The sequence below is a fragment of the Electrophorus electricus genome, chromosome 7 (assembly GCF_013358815.1).
Source record: "Electrophorus electricus isolate fEleEle1 chromosome 7, fEleEle1.pri, whole genome shotgun sequence".
Lineage (NCBI taxonomy): Eukaryota > Metazoa > Chordata > Actinopteri > Gymnotiformes > Gymnotidae > Electrophorus > Electrophorus electricus.
The window spans coordinates 18188720-18212843 of NC_049541.1; the positions used below are offsets into that span (position 1 = coordinate 18188720).

Genomic DNA, 24124 nt, shown 5'->3' on the forward strand with positions numbered 1-24124 from the left:
GGTAAATACAAAGTACAGTAATGTGTAAAATAGGTGCATGTGCAAGGGTGCAACTGAAGTGTGTCAGTGTCTTTAGTCTGAGGTGAGTGTGTACAGATGGGGTGATGGAGTTCACAGCTCTGGAGAAAAAGCTGTTCCTTAGTCCACTGGTTTTTATTCTTGGAAATCTTGATCCTGAAGGCAGGTGGACAAACAATCTGTGGTCTTGGTGCCGCAGGCTATCTTCTGGAGGTGGGCAGCATAAACTGAGTTCAGGTCGGGGAGCGGGTATCCCGCAATCCGATGATCCTGAGTTCAGGTTGGAATGTGGGCATCCTGCCATCCTGTAGGCTACTCTCACCACCTGGGCCAAGTCCTTTCTGTCTTCTGCTGTAGAGCTGGCATACCATACAGTCATACAGAGACAGAGAAAACTTTCAGTGGTGCTTCTATAGAGGTTTGATGGAGAGTCCAGCATGCTTGAACCACCTCAGGAGAAAGAGCTTTTACTGGGCGTTGTTTTCCAGGTGGGAGATGTTCAATGCCAAAGTAAGGCTGGCTGTAATGTGGAGTTCTAGGTACTTTTATGTTGTCCACACGCTCCACTTCCATGAATAGTGGAGCATGCCCTGTTCTTCTGGTTGTTCTGTAAAACACAATGAACTCTTTGGTCTTGGTAGTTTTCAGAACCAGATTGTTGCTTGAGGACCATCTGGCTATGTGAGAGATCTCCTCTCTGTAGTGAGTCTCATCATTATTCGATATGAGACCTATTACTGTGATGTCATCTGTGAACTTCACAATGGTGTTGGAAGCATGGATGGGGGTTTTATTGAAGAAACAGGGCAGGTTAGAGGAGTCAGGTGGGTACTTGTAGTCAGGTGGATCTGAGGTCAAAAACGCGGGGCAGAGTCAACAGACAACCAGGGGTCATGGAGGAGACGAGGTCTGAAACACAGGCAGGATACGGAAACCAGGAAGACAAACACGTATATGGAAGGCTCTGTATGCAACATGGGAATGGCAACACTTCACAAAGAGAGTGACAGGGAGGGGAGCTTAAATAAGGGGAGTAATGAGGAGAATAGTTATCAGGTGTGTAATTAGTACTCTGGCAAACCAGATCAGAGATGTCGGTGAGAAGAGGTAGGCGTGGCAGTGCAGGGATGAGTGTGGTTCCAGGAGTTCATAACAGTGGGATAGCTTCACTGGGATAAAATTCAGTTTATCAGGTGTATAAAGTTGGCATCATCTACCAATTTCCAAAAGTTCAGTTCTCCCAAAGAGGAATAATGCCTTGAGTGTCCAAACAGGCAGACAAAACACAGAGTAGGACAAAAAAACTGAGAGTACCCAGTCACTGCATTTTCCCTTAGCAATTATTCATTCAATAATGGTAATAATACTGTTCCCTCAAAATTGTTATTTAACAGGGGCATCACTAGAAATGATAGAGCAAGTGACTCAGTAAAATGTTTCCATGCACCAAAGCATTAACACCACATAAATTAACTACAGGTACTACATTTCCCATAATGACCCAGCATATTTCCCAACACTTGAGCAGCTAGAACCTTCACTCAGAGACAGTGTCGAGTATTTAAAAGCAAGTCAGCCAAGTAAAAGATAATGGTAATGCATACATTTTAAGGCTAGCCACTTATAACCACAGCAATGTAGTTACACAAGGTAATAACACAATGTAATATTTATACAATAACAATATAGCATAATTCTGTAAAGCCATTTACAAATTTAAGGGTATTTGTATGTACCAATATGCCATGTTTTTCTTCTTTTTCTTGTTACAGTGTTATTGGGCTTATTTTACTGGAACAAAACAATTAAATAATTGTCATATTTTATACAAAAATTAATGAAGATAAAAAAAATTAATGATTGTGACAAGCCTATTTTTTAGTGATCACTATATACAGAGCTTTGAAAGACAATCAGCCACATCAGGCTGATTGAGAACAGCAGCAGTCAAGACACTTTACCAGAACACACCACTCCTACATCCTCTTGATGTCCACACTCATCTTGTCCACAGAGTTGATACCTGCAGTTCCACATGGACGTCTGGCTCCCATCACACTGCACCTCATTCAGCCATATGGGCCCAGTTCCTGGACCAAACCAGGCTGGTGCGTGGGCACTGAGGGCCACTCCACCATGCAGCTGCCTGCACACCACCTGGGCATCCTCAATGTCCCATGAGTCATCACACACTGTCCCCCAAGAGCCGTTGAGGAAAACCTCCAGCCTTCCTGCACAATCTCCCCCAGAACCAACCAGTCTGATGGAGCTGTGGCCTGAGTTAAACAAACCTAAACACACACACGCACGCACGCACGCACGCACACACACACACACACACACACACACACACACGGAATTGTTTTTACCAAAATAATGATTCCAGGTTCTTATTTTTGATACTAAGTGATAAATGTCATAAATCCTCACACAACAGGGATACATTTTAGAACGTATTAGGTACCCATGTTTTGGGTTAATGTAACCCTACCAGAGCAGGTGATTGACAGCTGTTCCCTGGAGCTGCAGGAGAGGTTGAGCAGTTTTGCACTGCTGCAGTTCCCCAGATGAGCTTCACTCCCAGAACAATTGAAACCCATCATACACATGTGGCTGTGTTGGTCAGGGCTGGATGGAGAGGAGCTGGAGAAGTTCAACACAGAACCACAACCCAGCTGTCTGCAGATCACTGAGGCCTCAGACACACTCCAGGAATCCAGGAGAACTCTCCTCCAGTCCTGACTGAAGTAAACCTCAACCTGCCCCTCACACTCCCTCCCTCCAGACAACCTCACTCGCCCCTCATGAAAGGCCTGAGAGGAACCTGAATGGGAATATAATTAAATCTGAAAATTAAAACGGTTTTTATTTTAGCATGCAAAATATATTTAATGTTTTAAAACTTCAGTAATGTGGTGTACATGAGTGGAAGAGCTCACCATTGCAGATGACTCCAGCATCCTGTTTATGAGAACATGCTGGTCGACTCCATGATGAGATGGGACATTCTGACAGGTGTGTCTCATTCCCATGACAATCAAACACATCAGCCCTAACGCGGCCACTTCCCTCCCCAAACCAGTCCACCCCCAACACAGCCACAGCACTGCCACACTTCAGCTGCCCACAGAGGACACAAATATGAAAAAATAGCATATAATGCTATAAATAGTATATATACACAAATGTATAGACTAGCTCCAAAATACCAGTTATTGACTGGTATTTTTATTGATTATCTGTGTGATTAGATATTACTGTGTGTACACAAACCAGGGAGAAATGGTGGCATCTCCCATTAGCACTGAGAATGTGAAGGAGTGAAGGTCTGAAAGAGGGTTGAAGACGTTCAGTGTTGCTCTCTGTCCTGATGAAGGGGACTGAAGGGGCTCCTGAGCTCTACCAGTGTACTGTGCAGTGGGGGAGGGAGGGAGGAGCTCAGGAACTGAGTGCAGTTTCTCCTCCTCCTCCTCCTCCTCCTCCTCCTCTCTGTCACAGCCTGTGGAGAGTCCAGGCTTCACCCCACTACACACTCCACTTTCTACAACAGCTTATCTAGCCTGTTCAGACTGGTGATCACTACTGTCTCAACTAACTCTGATTCATTACAGAGTTGAGTCACATTTATAGTTTGTAATATAGCAATTTGTTAATCTAAATTTATTTCTATAGCAATTTTCAGCAGTAGTGAGTGAGACTGTGGACATCAGAAGAATTAAAGTCAGACAGCTGTCCATCTCCCTCTGCCCTGCACACACTCTGTTCAACTCAGCAGGAAACACAAGCTTGACCTCCACAACCCCAGAGAGACTGAAGGAACTGAAGGAAGGAACTCAGCCCTCTATATATATATATATATATATATATATATATATATATATATATATATATATATATATATATATATATATATATATATATAGAGAGAGAGAGAGAGAGAGAGAGAGAGAGAGAGAGAGAGCGAGAGAGAGAGAGAGAGAGAGAGAGAGAGCTCCTCACAGCTGCCAATCACACTCACTGTTACCTTATTAGACAGAGAAGGGCAAATCTTCAAAGATTCTTCAGTGACAAATCAGAGGATGCATGTTTCACTTACTCCATATATATCAAAAGAACGTCAGCGCGGATGAACAGAACTCCACCTCCCGTCTATAGAGGCGTCTGACTGAGGAGAGTGTGGTGAGAAAGTCACCAGCATACAGGAGACTGATTTCAGAGAGAGGAAGCACTCAGTGTAGATTCAGCTTTAATGGCACCTGCACAGAGCTGATCTAAACACTGATTAATAACTGCCAAAGGAAAACAATCAAGTCTATTTTTAGGTTAGAATAAAATACAAAAAAAAATACTATATTATCACTCAGATTAAACTAGTGTTCAGAATAATCTAAAATAAATCCAATACTTGTTGAAATGAAAATTTATTTTAAAAGCCTTGTCTGAGAAACACAAGACTTTGTTTTTAATTACCTGGTCACACAGAAAGTATAAAGTATAAAGAAATTATGATTGTGGAAGAGAAAAATAGAAAATTGTAATTTTTATCACAATTTAAAATGTGTAATTCATTTACCAGTTATGTAAACTGTTCAACACTTAATCCTAACCAATCCATTACAAAAAGCATGGTGAATTTTCATATTTAGTGCACAAGATGGCAGCAAAGGATTATACATTCTGCAACTGTGACTTACGTGTCACTCAACAGCTGATGTCATTGCTGATGTCTTGACTTCTGCGTTCTCCCATGCAACTGGAAATATAAAAGAGAAACTTAAAATATTTTGATCACATTTCAGTCTTTTTTAATTTATCTTCACTTTAACATATAACACAGAATAATATCTATCAAGAAAGTCAATAAAATAAAAATTAATAATAATCATCTAGTTATCAATAACATGAATATTAGGGGAAGCAGCATGTAATGGGTTTTATTCTCAGGTGATGTGCAATATTTTTTCATTACTTCAATGCAACAATAACAACAACAACAATAAAAACCTTACATTTTAGAAATATAAATTGTAAAATCCTGTCTATGACAGTTATGTGGAAGGAAAAAAAGCAGTGTAATGAATGAACAGTTTAATTTTTATGGCACTTGTCATATAATCCTTATCATGAATGACTGGAGGCCTTGCAAAAAGCAGCAACAATCAAACTTCTGTTAATATCAGAAGTTCCTGGATTAAAATCTTAGAATAAAATGGTAAAAATCTTTTTTCCCCTTAACATGCCTGCATGCTGAGAAAACGTGTCGAGAAAAAGAGCTGTTATGGTCGCAGAGAAGGAGCGAGGTGTGAGTGCAGTTGAGAAGAGTCTTTATTCTCCATTGCAAGAAAGACAAAAAGAAACAGTGTCGTGCCGGGTACATATGTACTTGTAGTCAGGGAGAAATTAATCAAATGGTTCAATCAGGGATAATTGAATCAAATCTGGAAGACCCCAGAGGGAGGACAAGGTCTTCCTCTGAACCTCACAGCTGGTGATGCCACAGTCATGCTCTGAGAAGCTGCTCCGTAACAAAAGCTGAAGAACTCGAACACAAAGCCAACCTCTGATCATGAGACCAGCTCTCTGGATTAGCAGCCAGAGTACCAATTTAACCATCCTAAGTGACGGTCTCCATCACACCATTCTCCCCTTTGGATAGTGACAGTCTCTGTTGCAATGCCTTCACCTCTGGGGAGTGCCTCTGCACATGACACTGTCCATGTGTCCCTCTGCACACAACTGCCCTTTCCATCAGGGCCACACCCGTGACCTTCATCAGGGGTCCTCACACTGGGCTTGACCATGCTTTTACAGCAGGTGTGGGTTCATCAACCTGGAGCACACTCCCAATGGCCTCACTGCCATCCCACGTACAAAAGCTGAAGGCAGCCACCCTAACCAGGACTGAAAGGAAGTAAACATGAGCCCTGACCACTGGACCAAATGGCCAGCTCGCTGGAATAGCAGCCAGAGCACCCGATTAACATTCTTAACTGACAGTATCTATCACATGCTCCAAATATTAATTCCTCACTAATAAAATTTCAAGTAAAGAATCAAAATTGAAAAATCTCATTTTCCTAAGGGGCCTGGTGTAAACCTGGGCCTTGTCAAGTTACTCACATGATGGCTCTCAGATAAGGTCATTGCAAGAGAAGGACCTAGACATTTCCAAAGTGGTGGCCATCCAGACATGCCAGTAGTTGCTTCAGCCCCTTCTCCCTCATACATGGACGTGAAGCACAGGTTCCTGCAGATGTGCTTGCGCCCTCCCGAATCCTGAAGCCTGCAGGCTTTGAGTCTCATGCACAGTTTGTGTCGTCTCTTGTAGAGTAGCTAGAGACGGCATTCACTGCTGCCAGAGTGAACATGGCCAAGGCTCAGGAGAAACAGAAGCTGTTTCATGGCGTGAGTATTCAGCATTGTGTGCTTGTGAGTAGATGACTTGGTGTGGCTCAATAAGCCCACAGAGAGCCGTATGGTGCTGGGACCTCACTGGAGAAGCCCCTATCAGGTGCTGATTTCTGGTGGAAAAGTGGGATTGACATACTGCATTGTCATACCCCTGGACCTAGGTGAACAGTCCCAAGTGGTTCACCACTTAGACTACAATCATATACCTTACCTCTGCCATCTTAGTGTGGGACTCCCTAATTTATACTTCTCCAGTGGATCGGAACAGTATTCCCAAATACATACTGTGCCATGCATGGAAACAGCTTACAGAGGATACATAAGTTCTTATTTTAGCATTTCAAACCCCTAAGCATAGTGGTCTGTGAGACACCTAGAATAATGTAAAAATGTTTGGACTCCACAGAAGCAGCCAAAGTTTTTCCACTGATGTAAGATACCCATACCAGTATATTGCTCACTTGCTGCATTGCATTACATTGGTCAGTCATAATGAAACACAGAGCAAGGCAAGACAGGATGCAAACACAAGAAGAGCAAGCTTTATTTAGGACAAATCCAAACTTATTATCCATGCAACAGTTAATGGTTGAGTAACCGGAAGAGAGGGAAACAAAACCAGAAAACAACTACACAAAGCATAAAAAAAACATGATAAACTATGGAAACACAGAATTCATGCTGGGAATTTACAATTACCAACAAACTAAGTCAGGAAGACACAGGATATAAATATATAACTAGACTGGGGAAGATGAAACACAGGTTCAGACAAGGAAGGGTGGGTGGTAAAAACTGGGGACCAAAACAAGAACAAACAAAACTTTTTCATAATGGTGCTATATGTCAGAAAGGGTAAGTTCCTCATTCAAATCACTGTCCACTCTGTTTCTCTCTCTTAAAAGCTGAAATCATGTTACACTAAAACTGCCTATTAATCATGAAATATTTTAAGAGTTGCTCATATATAAATCTGGCTACACAGCACTTACCTATACCAGTAATTACATACCAGAAATAAAGCAGAATGATCATTTTTGCCACCCACCAACTGACAATATTTATTATTATTTTAACTTTCAAACTTGAACATTTTAAATATATAAACAAAACTAACTATAAATGAAAAGGGATCATTTTACAGAAAACATCAGTGGATTATTTATTAATTGCTCTTTAGTTTGGTCATTAACTTGCTTGTTAAAAAACATGTTGAGAATTGAATCATTCAAAATGCTTTCAAGGTGTTGTACATTTATCTGATGCTTTTATCCAAAGCAGCTCCCAAATATGACTAAGTATAATTTGAACAATTGATGATTAATGGGACTTGCTCAGGGGTCCAACAGTGGCAGCTTGGCAGTGGTGGTGCTTAATCAAGTACCCTAACCACTGAGATGTGTCCATAAATGTTTGATTATATAACAACAATGAAAGAACATTGTGAAAGGAAGTTTAGTGACTAGGAGATTTTTTACCCACAAGCTGTTCATACACTATTTGAGATGTGGGTATCTGAAAAATAGCCAATTTCAAACCATTCATGTTCACATCATATTTGATTTGTGAAAAGATTAAAAAAAATGTTATTTAAACACAAAATTTTCTGAATTCAAAGAAATTCAAATGTTTTCTGAAGTTTTCAGAAAAGGTTTCCATCTTCCTGCAGCTTCTGTATCCTGTACTCATGATCTGTAAAAAGTGCAAAATTAAACATTTTGCTGCTTGAAATATATTGTTTATCTTGTTTTAATACACATTGGAGCAGCTTCTATAAACAGCTCCAAGAAAGGTAAGATAGGCACTTGTTATGTCCATAAACATAAAGTTCAGCTCATGTTACTCACTAAATGAAAAAATTAATGAACAAATTCTCGTTTTATTTGACACACTGACTCCACCCTCCCCACTCACATACAAGTGGAATGTAGTAGAGAACACAACAAGGGAAGCCACTCACCATTTACACCTCCTACATCCTGTCCAGCATTGATGACGTCATCACTGTTCTCTGGTGTGTCCACTACACCAACAGGCAAAGATCAGTTATGTCAAAACATAATAAAACCCATATATTAACAGCCTAATTTCACTTTAAAATAAATGTTCTACAATGAAAACATACTTACTCACTAAAATGCTTTCATTTTTTTCACAAATTCCTACCTGCTATAATGTTGAGGTTTAGTCCAGTGCTAATAACATCATCATAGTTCTCTGTCATCTCCTCTGTCAGAAGGTGGAAGTAGATACAATTGCATTAGCATGTACTTCAACAATGATTGATTTTTTAAATATTTGAGGTTACAATTTTAAAAGTCACACCTGTCACAACAGCAGAGTCCTGATCAGCAGTAATGACATCATCATAATTCTCAGCTACGTCCTCTACACCAGGGCCATGCAGAGACTCTGAAAGGAGCAGGTGCACCAAGTTAACAAGGTGCACAAGTATCAAGATATTCAAAGACCAGCTACACCATCACCTGCTGATCAAACTGCAGCTCTTTTTAATCAGGCTTATAACAGCTGCACTGCATTTCACTGCTTCTGTCCTTAGCTTTTTTAGTTTAAGAATTATAAATATTTAAAATATTGAACAATGAAAGACAATCGGGTGCTAATAAGCAGCAAAGTCAACTATGAAAAACAATCAGGTTTTGAATAAAAGAGTTGCAAAGCTAGACAACATGATGCGACAGAATGGAAAGCATGTTATTGCTAAACACATCCATGTCCAAACTAGCAAACAATCAAAGACAGAGATCTTTGACACAATGAGCCAACATGAATGCCATTTAAATTCTGAATTTTTAATTTTGTTAAACAAAACTCATCTCCGCTTTTCTAATTGTATCACACATGTAGGGCCAATAAATTGTGGCTGCAACATGGCATATCACGTGATGTAAACACACAGATAACCAAGGTATTTTAGGCTATTTATAGTTACATTATTATTCATTGAAACATCTTCTCTCCAACACCAATCAAACAAATAAATAAACCTATTTTAAAAAAGTGTAAAATTACTCTTTTGAACAGAACGTTTTGATGATGTCAGAATATAAAAATGCTCCCTATACATATTTATACTTGTAAGTATCCCAAACCACTGAACAGATATGTTTTTGTAATGAGAATATTTAATGTTTTTTTCTGACTGGCTGGGGCTGGGCTGTTGGCTAGGCCATCTTCAGCCACCAGAGGGAAGCATAGAGACGCCTCACAGTAATCAGAGGCAATCAGCCACACCTGTCATCCAGCCCACAGCCTCACTCCTCCCTGGTGCTCAGTTTTTGTTCAGAGTTCTGGTGAGTGATAAAGCCTGTAATCCAGGTAGAGATGTCAAGGGCTGTCTGCTGATTCCTATTTCCTTCTTGCTCAAGTTATCCTTCCTTGGTTGGGAAAGCTATTTTGAGCAGTTTAAGTTTTACTTTTTCTCTCCCTGTTTGAATATGTCAGCTCCTTCTCCTCACATCCTTAGCTGTTTAGGTTCTTCATGCACTCTTGCTGGTGTGCTGGTAGCATCCTGGCTTGGTCAACATGAGAGTGGTTGTTTGGTAGCTGGTTCACTGTATTCAGGAATGAGGGTTCAGGTTGTATCAACCCATCAAACTAACAGAAAATCTTCAATATGGAGACACACCTGCTACAATACCAGCATTTTATCCAGCAGTGGTGACATCATCATAGTTTTCTTGTGTGCCATCTCTTACCATATCAATTAACTTTAATTTTTGGCTCAATTTAAATAATTTAAACTATTCTTGTCATTTGCAACTTTGTATTTAATGTATAACAACTGAGAATTAATTTTTTTTTCCTAAATGTGCAAAATAAAGAAAGCGCCAGCAACACCATTGTTATGGGTTTGATTCCCAAGGACGCACATACTGATAAATGTGGTAAGGTTCCTCTGGTTAAGAGGGTCAGGTAAATAAGGGATTACTGTGTTAAGAGGTAAATGAGTTTGACTGTTACCTGAGAGAAGCTCCTGATCCACATCCTCATATCCTGAATGCTGGGCTTCAGAAAGGACACTTCCTGTTAGAGGAGCGCAGAACAGTCATATGACAGGTACAGAACACCAAATCAACCACAAACCTCTGACTTAGGTGGCTCATAGTCAACTGGATTGATTTCAGGAAGACAGAAATAATATGCAATGCAGCAAGTAAATCAGACACCACACTAACACACAAAACACATGCAAACACACAAACTCCCTCTCTGTCATTATATAGTACTCATTACAATTAGCACAATGTCTAAATTCATTCAAAGGTTTTTTATCTTTAATACAGATGTATCAACAGGAAAGGCATTTGGAAAATATCCAACATTATATCAATCACAGAGCGTGCATTGAGGTGTTCTGCATTTGACCATTTAATATTTTCCAAATGCCTTTCCTGTTGATACATGTGTATTAAAGATCTAAAAATCTCAAAATCTCAAAAATATAATTCACCAAGCTTCATGTTAAACACTACACATCCTACTCACCCCTTTGAGCAGAGTTATTGGTTCTTTTAATGATGAGTCTGTGGTTGATCTCCTCATAGACTGCATTAGATAGAACATTGAACCTGGGGGTGTAACGACTAAAGAGCACTGGGTGGAGACAGACACAAACATGGTGTCACATCAGAGTAAAAGAAGACAGACAGATTGAAGGACTAACGATGTTCAGAGGCTAGTCTAGCCTCTGACTTGTAGATGACTTGTGAATGTGTCCCACCTCTACTGAGCACTCTGTTCTGGTAAACCAGCCCAGAGAGAAGCACTAAGACCAGGAAGAGCAGCACTCCCAGGAGAACCACTGAAAGGAGGGACAGAGCAGCTGCTGGTGGAGTTTGTGGGCAACTGGCTGTTGTCCTCTGACCAACTGCACAAAGAAATAAACAATAAAACTTTGTAGAACATGGAATGATGTGTTCAGAAACATTTAGATAAACAAAAAACCAAGACAAAACAAACTAGTGAACCTGTGGTGCTGGAGTTTCTGGTGGTTGTTCTGGAGCTAGTGGTGGGGGGCAAAGGTTGCTCTGTAAATAGAGAAGCACAACATTTAGACATACACAAAACACATGTACACACTCTTCCAGATTTTTGGCAGTGCCGTGTTCACACTCTCACTAGCAATTAACAGCAATTCTGAATCACATGGAAATTAATTCTGGGGGGAAAAAAAATTACAATCAGAAATCCTAGACTCCCCCATGTACTTCTGACCTGCACAGGTGACTCCAGCATCCTCTTTGTGGGAGCAGTCAGTGTGGTTCTTCATTGAATAACTGCAGTCCCTCAGGTGAATCTCATCCCCTCTACACTTCACTCTATTCAGCCAGATCACCCCTTCACCAGCACCAAAGGCAGCACTGCCATCTGCCCTCAGTGCCTTCCCACAGCCCAGCTGTCTGCAGACCACCTCAGCATCCCTGATGTCCCACTGATCATCACAGATGGAGCCCCACGCAGCGTTATGATAAATCTCCAGCCTCCCAGAGCAGCTTCTCTCTGGTCCACTCAGCCTGAGAGGCAGGTGATCTACCTCACACACACACACACACACACACACACACACACACACACACACACACACACACACACACACACACACACACACACACAAACACACACATACACACACCCCCAAAAAAAACATGAGAAGGAAAAGTCATACTGAGAACTCTAGCTACGGAAATCATAACAGATCAGTAATCCATATAATAAGTGATGGATTTGTACTGTCATTTGAACATGTCTGATTCAGAGATTATTACTGATCATGGTGAGGAGAGGACTGACACTTGTAGCATTTGTAATTAATGCTCTCCTGAGTCAAATGTGGACCTTCTTTGTGTGTGAGTCCTTACTGGAGCACTGGCTCTGGGAGGAAGAGGAGGAGCATTTCACATGACTTTGCTGCACATGATCATTTCTCTCTCCTGTGTGTAGAGCAAGACAGAGATTGAACTTCCAAGAGCATCCAGTACTGTAGCCATGTTAGTCAGATATATTTCGTAATCTACATAGCATTGAATGGATAGAGAACAAATCTACACAGTTTGCTCATCAGTATGGAAAAGTATATAAAACTAGTACAAACTGGAATGAGAATCTGCCTACCAGAACAAGTAATGTGAGCCACCTCAATGTGATTATCACAATCATTCTGTCCCCAGGGTTCAGATGGGCAGTGCCACAGAGTGGAGTCATGCTTCCTACATTTCACCTGATCCAGCCAGTTAGGAGATGATTCAACTCTTGCTCTGGATGGGGACTCACTGCCTGTTCTTCCACAGTTCAGCTCTCGACAGACCAAACTTACTGTTTTTTCATTCATCCCATTCACACAAACATTCCCCCAGGTTCCATTATAGAAAAATTCCAGATTCCCTTCACACCCCTCACTGAGTCTCATTTCTTTGAATTCTGGTGAAAGTAGAGAAAGATGAAAACTATTAAATGAATTAATGAACACTTTATTGTCATCATATTTAGTACAACAAAATTTGGTGATGTACTCTCAACATGAACCAGATTAACTATTAGCAATAATTAATTTAAAAAAAACTATTAGCAATATTTCATTCAGTTAAAAATGTAATCTTTTCCAAACTCACGTGGCTAACACTTTCAATCAGAGATAGGTCCTTTCAGTATCTCTGTTATTAGGACCTTGCAATAGAACTTGGCCTATGTGAGTATTTAATTGCCACCCAGAAGACAAGATGTTGCATATGTCAAGGGTAGCTATGTAGTAACAATGTAATAACATAATAAAACAATAATAACTGTGTAACAAAGCAGTTATAATTATACCGTATATTATACAATATAATTATACAGTTATAATCATTGTGATTATTTGATCTGCCCATGATCATTTGACACACTTTTTTCTCACATATTGGCCAATCATGTGTTTTAGTTTCAACATATAAAATGTGAATTTGGTGTGTATGTGTCTGTAAGGCTCAAGCAGTTAAATGATGTTCAAGAGTGAGTTTCCTTGTTTATAGTGAAGAGTTTGGCATTATATTCCACAGCTCAGTTATACCGGTAATACTTTGATGCCTGATTTCAGTCTGTTCAGTCCATCTTAGCACTGCTCTGCATTCAGTCCAAACAGTTGATATGTCTTATTCATTACATCATTATTTCTATCATTATATTAATTTTCTCTCATATTTGTCAAGGCAATCAATTTAGAACTATTTAAAGTACATCTAAACATTGTCACAGATGGACCACCTGTTCTTCACGCAGTAAACTAAATGGTGATTCAGGTATTTCCTAGGGAACCCCAAATGATCTACCTTTGTATTCCCTACACACTAATCATGTGATGTGGGTCATGTGGACTGTATTTGATTATATCCCTTCATTCAGAATGCACAGCAACATCATCATGTAGAAAATAATCTTTTTGTTTCTCTTGACATCTGGGCAATGAGACAGTTCCTTTGTTGCTAATGTGGATAAACTACAGAAAAGCCACTTAAACTTATTTGTATGTGCCAGTATACCATGTTCATTAGGTAAGTTGTAGGTTATAGGTTAAGTTGTAGCCTAAGTTCATTGTTACAGTGTTATCAGGCTTACTTTAGTGGAACAAAAATATTTAAACCATTATTCGAATATTTTATATAAAATTAAAACAAAATACTTTATGATTGTGACAGACCTAAATTCATTACTATTCTTCTTCTTCTTCTTCTTCTTCTTCTTCTTCTTATTATTATTATTATTATTATTATTATTATTATTATTATTATAATTACTATACACTTTAGTGTATACTATACACTTTGAAGCTCAATCAGATACATCAGTCTAAAAGTTAGCACACTTTACCTGAACACACCACTCCTACATCCTCTTGATGTCCACACTCATCTTCTCCACAGAGCTGATACCTACAGTCCCACATGGACGTCTCGCTCCCGTCACACTGCACCTCATTCAGCCATATGGGCCCAGTTCCAGGACCAAACCAGGCTGGTACGTGGGCACTGAGGGCCACTCCACACTGCAGCTGCCTGCACACCACCTGGGCATCCTCAATATCCCATGAGTCATCACACACAGTTCCCCATGAGCCGTTGAGGAAAACCTCCAGTCTTCCTGCACAATCTCCACCAGAACCAACCAGTCTGATGGAGCTGTGGCCTGAGTTAAACACACCTAAACACACACACACACACAAACACACTGTGTATACATATGCAATCTTAAGTGTACAAGATAGTTCAGACAGTTGAACCTCTCTGGTTTTGTTAATACTTGGAATTGTTTTACCAAAATCATGAATTTATTATTTTTGCTGCTGTGAAATAAAAATAGTAAATTATCACATAATTCGGGTGTAGTTTAATGTAGATTAGGTGTCCATGTTATTATGTTATCAATTATTAGTAATATTAAAATTGTAAACCACTTTTTTAGGGTAATGTAGTGCATATTAGGTACCTCTGTTAATAATATTGTTAACAATTAGCTATTTTTAGGTTAATGTAACACTTACCAGAGCAGGTGATTGACAGCTGTTCCCTGGAGCTGCAGGACAGGTTGAGGAGGTTTGCACTGCTGCAGTTCCCCAGATGAGCTTCACTCCCAGAACAATTGAAACCCATCATACACATGTGGCTGTGTTGTTCAGGGCTGGATGGAGAGGAGCTGGAGAAGTTCAACACAGAACCACAACCCAGCTGTCTGCAGATCACTGAGGCCTCAGACACACTCCGGGAGTCCAGGAGAACTCTCCTCCAGTCCTGGATGAAGTAAACCTCAACCTGCCCCTCACACTCCCTCCCTCCAGACAACTGCACTCGCCCCTCATGAAAGGCCTGAGAGGAACCTGAATGGGAATATAATTAAACATGTAAATGAGTAAGCTATTTATTTTTTAATGAAAACTTTGGTTTTGTACATCAATAATGTGGTGTACATGAGTGGAGGAGCTCACCACTGCAGATGACTCCAGCATCCTGTTTATGAGAGCATGCTGCATGACTCCATGATGAGATGGGACATTCTGACAGGTGTGTCTCATTCCCATGACAATCAAACATATCAGCCCAGATGTGGCCACTCCCCTCCCCAAACCAGTCCGCCCCCAACACAGCCACAGCACTCCCACACTTCAGCTGTTCACAGAAGACACTGGCAGCTCTGTTATCCCAGCTATCACCACAAACTGAGCCCCAGTCACTGAGGTACTGGAGCTCCACTCGACCAGAACAGGAGTCCCAGCCGTTAACCAGACGTGCCGCTGTGTATCCTGAACAAACAACTGTCATCTTAGTGCAACAGCATTCAATTCATATTTATTGTCATTATACATGTATGTAAATACTGATATCTTAGTGTGACAGCATTCAGTTGTAAAAGATTCACACACACACACACACACACACACACACACACACACACACACACACACACACACACACACACACATATATATATATATATATATATATATATATATATATATATATATATATATATATATATATATATATATATATATATATATATAAAGGTACAGTATTAACCATATTACATATGTAAAGATGTAAATAATTATACTTAACCTGAACATATTAGTCCAACATCATTATCATGGGAACAGTTGTATCTGAGTGAAGATATTGTTGGACAGGAGTAAATCTCAGATTCGTTGCCTCTACACTGAAGCTCCTCTGTCCACACCTGGCCCTCCCCTCTGCCAAAAGCAGCTGCTCCCAGCACCTCCACAGGACACCCACAGCCCAGCTCTCTACACACAACCTCTGCATCCTGCTGGTCAAAGTCATCATCACACACTGTGGTCCAGGTCTTCCCACGAAGCACCTCCACTCTCCCAGAGCACAGGTGAGGGCCGTCAGTAAGTCTAGACTTCCTGTGAGCTGTGCAATTAAATTATTTTAATTATTATACTGAACAGAGCACACAAGTGTTATACTTTAAAAATCATTTTAGGTAATAATAATATTAGATTTATTGTTTAGAATTAATATACAGTCCATCTCTTAATACACAGCACTTTCACCCTGCCTCCCGCGAGTCACATGGTTTGGCCCACCACGTACAGTGGGAGGGCTGTTTTGTTTGTAACCACACTTGCACACACCTGCACCTCATTTGTCTAAATGTATATAAACCTGTGGCAGAGTGTGCAGAGTGTTGGTCATTGTTGACATAGCATGTTAATGTTCTTTTCGTCATTGTTAAAACATTTGCATGTTCATCGTGTTTGTTTATTGTCTATTGTTTCATGTTTATATTTATCGTTTGTAATACGTGTAAGTGCCGTTGTCGTTTATGTAAATAAACGTACGTCCCAGACGTTGGAGTCTGTATGTCCTACCCCTGGCCCTGCAGCACTCGGGCCACCACGCGTTACACTAGTCAGCATCATATTGTCTTGGATCACTTTAATGACCATGAATCACTTCTCCTTTCCACAGGACAGGTGATGGAAGCATTTCTGAATGCTGGTCTTCTTCTTTTCTCTTTAATCCCGCACGTTTGCATTAGAGATACAGTATCTCTAGTAATTGTCTGATTTTTGGAAATTATTTGTATGGGTAAATATTACAAATAATTTCTTTACTGAACTAGATTGCTCAATAATATTTGATAAAATGTAAGACTCAAGTGCAACATGCTCAAAATCTAATTAAAAAATAAGTTGGTAGGATGATTACATTTTTTTTTAATTATTAACTGCATCTTACCGGAGCACCTCACTCCAACATCCTCATCATGACCACAGATACTGACCCCCCACTCTTCTGATTCACAGTTCTGCAGTGTATGCTCTGTTCCATTACAGATATAACTCATCCAGATTGGTCCTGATCCTGGTCCAAAGTGAGCATTACCCAGTACATCTACAGCCTCCCCACAGTCCAGCTCTCTGCACACCACTGCAGCATGTGTCATTTCCCAGTAATCGTCACACACTGTTCCCCACTGTCCTTCATGAAGAACCTCCACTCTCCCAGCACAGCGACTGATTCCACCCACCAGCCTCACACTGTCTGTTAAAGGAGACAGAAGAGAGGGGGATTCAGGGTGTTGGAATACCTGGAGCAGCATCTAGAGGAAGGATCAATAGACTTATAATTTAATTTATCTGGTTTACCTCATATAAGAAAAGAGAAGATGATAAGACAAACTTTATTTATTCCCAAAAGTAGCAAGTGTGGCACAATAACAGAGAAATAAAGAAAGAAAGTAAAAATAAAATAAATGAATAAATATGCAAAGAAATTTAAAAAAAAAAGAATATATAAAACTATCTGAAAGGTATATTTAAACATGTTTACCAATACATTAGATGAAAAGACCAGTTATTGCCCTTCATTGACTGTACAAGTAATGAACAGTGTGAACAACTTGAGTGAGTAACTTAGAACTGTACTTCAGGAGGCACAGGTGAAATACTGGCAATAAAACTATTGCAGACTAGGGATGGAGCAATATATTATTTTAATAATCTAGTATTCTATCAATTACTTCATCAATTAATCGAGAACTCATATAAGAAATAAGTTTGCTTAATTAAAGAGCCATAGTAAATACACAAAGGAGAAAATATGACAGGTCTCTCAAAATGAAGGACTAACTGGTTTCTATTTTAGAAAAATCAACATTTTTATTGCTTACATTACATGCAGTATTTGTCAAATCTAAACCTACTTTAGTGTATTTAAGTGCCATATTACATTCTGGATTTTGAATAAAACATTTTCTGAAATGCAAAAACAAATAAGTAAATAAAAATTATTTTAAATTATTTTAAGAGGCGCCTTTTTTTTCTTTTTTTTTTCTTTTTTTTTCAAGATTTGGTGTCGTTTGTGAGCGGAAGAGTCGTTGGTGTAGCGATGCTAATTGATGGTTGATATCAATGGCAAACACAAAATATTTTGGTTTTACACACAAAAATATAAACCGGATAAGACGAAGCAATTTGCCATTTGCTACTTTCCCTAACCTTTACATGCGCTCAGTGGGCCTCTAGATTTGTGTGAAAGCAGAAATAGTTTTTGAAAACAGTAACTAGATTTCTCAGAACACCAGTTTATTACTTCCCCAGGGCACAATAGGTGATTCCCTGACGGCGTATTTGTTCCTTCACACAGTTCAGTCATTCGCTCGAAGTACAACTGTATGTAACGTAACTTGCTGCAGTCCTTTTATTATAATGCCGACTACATAGATCCAAAAATGTAAAATTCGAAGCCTCTGCCAATAAATCACTCGGGTACAATTCAACAGTATCAACTTTGCCAGCGAACCTTCCGTAAAATAACACCCGAATCCCGCCCGATCACCCTGCTGCGTGAATCTCTCCTGTCTCTACAGTGACGACCCAAGCGTGATGGCAGTGCTGGGACTGGCTAGACTCCATGTCTGCTTTTAATTCAACATAATCATCTGTCAGCAGTAGAAGTAATACAATATTACCTTGCTTTATTACTGTTTTGATATTCGGACATATTTTTGTTGTTAGCGAGTCTAGTATTTTGCATCAATGATTTTTAGTAATCGACTTAGCCTAGTTTCTCGAGGAATCGTTTCAGCCCTATTGCAGACCCCAGTGTTATTACATTTAAGTGTATACAAGAAGAAATGGTGGCATCTCCCATTAGCACTGATAATGTGAAGGAGTGAAGGTCTGAAAGAGGGTTGAAGACGTTCAGTGTTGCTCTCTGTCCTGATGAAGGGGACTGAAGGAGCTCCTGAGCTCTACCAGTGTACTGTGCAGTGGGGGAGGGAGGGAGGAGCTCAGGAACTGAGTGCAGTTTCTCCTCCTCCTCCTCCTCCTCCTCCTCTCTGTCACAGCCTGTGGAGAGTCCAGGCTTCACCTCACTACACACTCCACTTTCTACACCAGCATATCCAGCCTGTTCATACTGGTGATCGCTACTGTCTCAACTAACTGATTCATTACAGAGTTGAGTCACATTTATAGTATCTGATACGGTAATCGATTTAAACGTTATTGTGTACTTACCAGCAGTAGTGAGTGAGACTGTGGACATCAGAAGAATTAAAGTCAGACAGCTGTCCATCTCCCTCTGCCCTGCACACACTCTGTTCAACTCAGCAGGAAACACAAGCTTCACCTCCACCACCCCAGAGAGACTGAAGGAACTGTGTCCCCTCAGCCCCCTATAGAGAGAGAGAGAGAGAGAGAGAGAGAGAGCTCCTCACAGCTGCCAATCACAATCACTGTTACCTTATTAGACAGAGAAGGGGAAATCTTCAAAGATTCTTCAGTGACAAATCAGAGGATGCATGTTTGACTTACTCCATATATATCAAAAGAACGTCAGCACGGATGAACAGAACTCCACCTCCCGTCTCTAGAGGCGTCTGACTGAGGAGAGTGTGGTGAGAAAGTCACCAGCATACAGGAGACTGATTTCAGAGAGAGGAAGCACTCAGTGTAGATTCAGCTTTAATGCCACCTGCACAGAGCTGATCTAAACACTGATTAATACTGTATCTGACAGACAATACACAGCTAGTTTTGTTAAGGATACGGATTTAGAAAGACACTAGTTTATCACTCAAAGCACTAGTTTATCACTCAAAATAAACTAAATTGAATAGTATAAACATTCAAATTATATTTTAATAGCCTAAATTGAGAAAGATGACGCTTGGTTTTCAGTTATTTGAAAGGAAGCATATAATAATGAAATGATGATTGCAAAATACAAAAACAGTAGATAATTTAATAAAGACTTTAGAATATACGTTTTATTACAATTCAATTTAAAAGTTTTAAAAACCTTTATATAGATAATGAGATGTGACAAAATCATTTTCCCGTATAACTGTAATACATATTGCATCCACAAGATGGCAGAAGAGGATTATGAATTTTATAATCACGGCGGTGAAACATATTTTATTCTACTGACAGAAAAAAGTGAGAAAAATTCGCCCTCACTAAAAACACATAATAAAAGCTCTATTCTTCAATGGTCTTTTTTTTAAGTAAACCAAGAGAGAAAGAGAACAAGTGATACTGGCACAGAGAGTATTATTGTATTCTGAAAGGATTTTGAATACAACTCTTTCAAATTGCATCAAAGACTAAATACACACTTTTTTTCTATCAGATAAGACTTGTATTTATAACCCTGTTATAACCCAGTCCAGAATATCTGAAACTTGCACCGTTCTGGCTTGTTCCCAAATCACAGACTGTGTGCAGTGTTGGATTCTGGACCAGGCTACACATATGAGAAGACAGTGGCAGAAGGGCTAGGCAGACATTATAGCCTCGACTTTTGTCTCAAGTTATCCAGCTGATTAGAAATTTGTGTTCAGTGAAATATACCTTAGAGTTTATGAATCACAACTGATACAAATGCTTTTGTTTGTTTATTTGTGCATGTAGTGGTAACATGAACATAAACTTGTTCTACCAAAGGAATAATCAAGGCCAACAAACATGTAAACATTCAACCACACAACACATGCACACAGAGACGTAAACAGTTTTACACACGTAATCAAAAAAGTACTTACTATTTTACTGGGTCGTCAATGTCCAGTTCATTGCAGTTCAGCTTTATGAAACTGCCGTTCAATCTTTGTTCTTTTTTTTCTTCGGCCCTCTTATGGTCTGCTAAGGTACTGCAGCACTTGAGTGTCCTGCTGCTCTACAGCAGTTCAGGCTCTGAGCTGTACGGAGAGTGTCTGAGTGAGATCCCACATCTCTTCAGCTATCCTGCAGAAGATCATAAGAGCCACTGGCAACCATCTGCTGCTCGTCATCCTTCTGTAACACAGTCCAGTGTAAGAACCGGGCAGCACAAAGTTTTGTTCTGTTTCAGTCTGTAACTGTAATTATGCATAACTGTAATCTGTAACTGTAATTCTTTTACTTACCTCATCTGCTGGGAGGTGGGGGTCAGTGGGGGCAGGTGTGGACTCATACGTGGGGTTGGAGATGTACAGGGCTGATCCAGAAGGGCTGCTGTCTTCATTCTCATCTTCCTGAAAGCCAAACACACATACTTGCATACTGCATATACACACTATAACAGTCTAATTCATGTTCCTTTTATTAAATCCTTCTTCACATGTTTGGATTAATTTTTCTGTTTGCATATTAAAAACATGTTGCTATCTTGTGACGCACCGTGTCCACACTAACCTTGAAGTAGTGGAACTGGAAAGGCTTGGATTGCTGGGTGTAGAAATGGTAGGCCACAAATGCTCCAGCCACAATAAGGATGATGAGTAACAGAACACCGATGCCCATCCCTGCCTTGTGGGCGGGGTGGAGGGAAGGAGCCGGAGGGGGTCGAGCTTTTAGCGGTCCATGCAGCACATGGATGATCCCATTGGATGCAAAAATGTCAGATTCGATAATGTAACGGTCATTGAAATATCGAGAGGAAGCCTGGAGGCAGAAAGGATCTATTAAACTTTGTTGGTAATTATTTGCATCCACAAACAGTTTTCAGGAGACATTGTGCATGCCTGATTTAGACTTGAAGTAAATGTAATTGCTTAGAACATCCACTAACTATAATGCAGCTTAAATGAGGTAAATGTTTACCAGTGCCTGGGGGCTCTGCAGGCTAGGAACCCCTTTCAAACTGAGTATATGTCCCAGATGTGTTCGAACATGGCTGACGTTAATGAGAGCTTGCAGCACCAGAGCTCTCCCATCCAGCAGGTGGTGCTCTAAAGCCCTGTAGGACGGTGTCTATTCCAGAGAGAGGGGGAGTGTGAAACACCTTTAATCTTCACTCATGAAGAATGCAGACATCTGTGTGGTATGGAGAGGACCAAGCTACCTCGTTCTCATAGAGACCGTCATTATCAGGCACAAACAGGATGGACAAGGTGGTTATGTTGCTGAGACGCCTCACAAATTCTTCACCTGATGCTGAAGTTCTGGAGCAATTCAAGATTTGCTGGGGATGGGAACAATTTATGAGACCAGTCAGTGTCAGTTACTGGGGAACATCAGAACCTGTAGCAGGTTTCCAGTGCAAGTGTATCCATCACCAATGTAGCCCATCTTACACTCACATTTGACATCTGGTAAAACAATAATATTAACAAATAAATAAACATGCGAGCACACACACACACACACACACCATTTATATTTAGCAGCATGTGTCACGGCTGACCGGTCCCCTAAAGAGGGAGACACGCCCCCACCAGACCAGGACCATACCACTCACCTTCCCTGCTCACAATCACCTGTCTTCTGACAGGAGACACCTACGAGTCATTAACCAGTACGCATATTTATACACCCACAGGTTCGGAGGGACAACGCTGCACATTAGCGGTCAAGACCACACAAGTCTACTGCGAGCCACTACCCCGTTCCTGGAAGGCCAATAGCCTTGCCATCGTTGCTTATATTAAAAATGGATAATAAAGAACCTGTGGCTGGAACTTCACCTCTTGCGAAGCAAGCAGCCCTGAATGGGCTCACCTGTTGGCTGTCCAGATGGCAGCGCTAGAGTAGCAGAAACAGGAGATTGGAGAGGTTCGCTCTGTGGTACAGACGCTCGGCCAGCGCATCCATCACACGACTTTGAGTACCGAGCACAGAACGAGCTCCCCCGTCAACCCGCCAGTACACGAGGGGGTTAAAGGGTTGATTGCCTCCCCCGAGGCATACGGCGGGGACCCCGATACTTGCGAGGGGTTCACTGTGCAGTGTGAGCTGTTTTTCGGATATCAGCCGCGACTGTCCGACCATGCTAAAGTTTCGTTTGTCATCTCAAGACTTATGGGAAAGGCACGAGTATGGTGTGCAGCATTGGTAACAAATAACTCGCCATTTACGAACGATTATGCAGGATTTATTGGAGAACTACGTGTGGTGTTCAACCATCCCCATCAGGGAAAGCTCTGTGGGCTATCACTGTTGCGCCTAAGGCAGGGGTTGAGATCTGCAGCCAACTACGCAATGGAATTCCGAACCTTAGTGGCAGGAACCCGCGCAGATTGATGTGTTTATGAACGGAGACCGGACCCGCCCGGCAAACCAACACTCCTGAGGAGCCCATGCAGCTGGATGCAGCCGGGGTACAGTGAGGAGGAGGCAACAGTAGGGTGAGTTGTTCTTCCTCTCATCCCATGTTTAAGATCTGGTCCAGGTATCGTGCAAAGGCCGTGTACTGTCAGCTTTTGACCTAGTGGATTTGGGAGGTGCTGGGAAAGTCATGGACTGGGGCTTTGCAAGGAGGCTAGGTATTAAGGCCATCACTCTGCCCTCCTCACTAAGCGTACAGGCCTTGGATTGGGGTGTGGTAGGTCTAGGTTACATCATCCATGTGACCCCCAGGGTTCTCCTTGTCACCGGGGGGGGGGGGGGGGGGGGGGGACGACATACTGAACGCATCAGTTTCTTCCTCCTACCAGGCCTGTCTCACACTTTCACCCTAGGTTTACCTTGGCTGTGTACGCACAATCCACAGATGCTGTGGGCAAAAAAAACTGATCCGGCAGTGGGCCATGTCCTGCTATCGGAGGTGCTTCCCAAACAAGGCAGTACCCCTCCAGGCTACTTCCATAGAGAGCCCTGAAGCCGGGAAGCAGGTGCCTATTCCTTTAGAGTACCAGGACCTGGAGTAGGTCTTCAGCCCCAGCAAAGCCACACGGCTTCCACCGCATTGAG

The 24124-nt window shown here is 41.0% G+C and overlaps 1 protein-coding gene and 1 long non-coding RNA gene across 2 annotated transcripts in view; both read right to left on the reverse strand.

The window, feature by feature from the left end:
- The window catches only part of LOC118241741 (antigen WC1.1-like), a 22195-nt gene extending 4804 nt beyond the window's left edge, over positions 1–17391 (reverse strand). The window contains exons 1-8 of the mRNA XM_035528544.1: positions 17174–17391; positions 16038–16345; positions 15407–15721; positions 14966–15298; positions 14296–14625; positions 12565–12870; positions 12312–12383; positions 11668–11982 (exon numbers count right to left, since the gene is read on the reverse strand). Of these exons, the coding sequence (XP_035384437.1) occupies positions 11668–11982; positions 12312–12383; positions 12565–12870; positions 14296–14625; positions 14966–15298; positions 15407–15721; positions 16038–16345; positions 17174–17391 (2197 nt within the window). The remainder of the gene's footprint in view (positions 1–11667; positions 11983–12311; positions 12384–12564; positions 12871–14295; positions 14626–14965; positions 15299–15406; positions 15722–16037; positions 16346–17173) is intronic.
- A 3677-nt stretch (positions 17392–21068) lies between these two features.
- LOC118241654 lies at positions 21069–21432 on the reverse strand. The gene is made up of 2 exons (XR_004776273.1): positions 21361–21432; positions 21069–21250 (listed from the first exon to the last, which is right to left on the reverse strand). It is a non-coding gene; the product is annotated as an uncharacterized LOC118241654 (long non-coding RNA).
- Between the last annotated feature and the right edge of the window lie 2692 nt (positions 21433–24124).